At 24.4% G+C, this 1,356-nt stretch overlaps 1 protein-coding gene across 1 annotated transcript in view; it reads right to left on the bottom strand.

The window, feature by feature from the left end:
• LOC105621536 (5-oxoprolinase) overlaps positions 1-392 on the bottom strand; it is a 10,243-nt gene extending 9,851 nt beyond the window's left edge. Inside the window, exon 1 of the mRNA XM_012203009.1 lies at positions 216-392. Coding sequence (XP_012058399.1) covers positions 216-392 — 177 coding nt within the window. The remainder of the gene's footprint in view (positions 1-215) is intronic.
• Between the last annotated feature and the right edge of the window lie 964 nt (positions 393-1,356).

Below are 1,356 nucleotides of genomic sequence, written 5' to 3'. Positions count from 1 at the left end.
TATTATTAATTATATATATATATATATATATATATATAGCTTTATAATTTTATTTGTGCAAATTACATATTTTCAAACTGGCTGACATATAATTTTGTTTGTGCAAATTATATACTTTCAAATTCATACTGTAACATTTTTTATTAATAAGTTCCAAATTGTAAAAAATTATAAAATTATTTTTTCATAACTTTGAATTAATTAAAACAACATACCTCAGCTAGTATCCTACGAATACCTTCTGTCGGCGCGTCGTTATAATTATTAGGATCTACGGATAGTAATTTCATAACTCGAATTTTACCTCCAGGACACCTAGCGTATATATCAGTAAACGTGCCACCACGATCTATGGAGAATTGGAATTTATCATTTTCCATTGATGTCTCCATGGATGAAATCTAGTTTATAAACCCGTAGATGAATCCTAATTTAAAAAAAGAAATATTATATTGTGAAAATTTACTTAATTTGTAGAAGTTAAAATATTTCTTTACTTATGATTATAATTATCAGATAATTAATAAAGTTCTTTTTTTTTAAATTACAAAGTTTAATGTAGGTCATAATTTAATGCAGGTAATGGTGAAATTAGATAAAGTGACCTATTCTCACGGATGTGCAGTAGGTTGAAAGTAGTAGGGGAATCTGTCAATCAATCAAGTTTTGAACTCATTTGCAGAAATTCACATTACTCGTTCGCATTAGAGTTCTAGGACTCTAGTTTACACTGCAAATGAGCTCAATTTCTCATTGATAGAGCTCTCAGATCACATGACGGAACCTCTGCCATTATGCGCAATGATTCACCTTATGTAATTTCATAATACAAAAGATCCAACAGATTGTACGTATTACAAACAAATAATATTGAAAATATGAACTGTTTTATATAAGTATATTTATATATACAAAAATTGAAAAGATGTATTGTGAAAATTGATCTAAAAATGAATACTCCAATCTTATTAGTTTTTTTTCGTGCATACGCTGTATCAATTTAAACTTAAAATAAAAGCTTCTTCAAAAGCCTAGCATATCTTTTGGGCCGTGCATAGTTTTTATTTTCATTTTAAATTCATATTGTGAATTCTTATAATTTTTTTCAATGTCATTATAATGCAATATATCAAATTTCATATATTAAACTTTGTGTTTTAGAAAAGCAATAAAATTTTTTTGATTACTAATAATTTTATACAGAACACAACATACATATATCTTAAAAAAAATATAATTTATATTATAATATATATATATATATATATATATATATATATGTGTATAGTAAATAAAAAACGTACGTAATAATGTAATATTATTACATTAATTGTAATAAAATGTAATAAATAATTC

The sequence above is a fragment of the Atta cephalotes genome (assembly GCF_000143395.1).
Source record: "Atta cephalotes unplaced genomic scaffold scaffold00034, whole genome shotgun sequence".
NCBI classification, from domain to species: domain Eukaryota; kingdom Metazoa; phylum Arthropoda; class Insecta; order Hymenoptera; family Formicidae; genus Atta; species Atta cephalotes.
The sequence above is the reverse complement of the archived record's forward strand: the minus strand, read 5'-3'. Positions and strand labels throughout refer to the sequence as shown.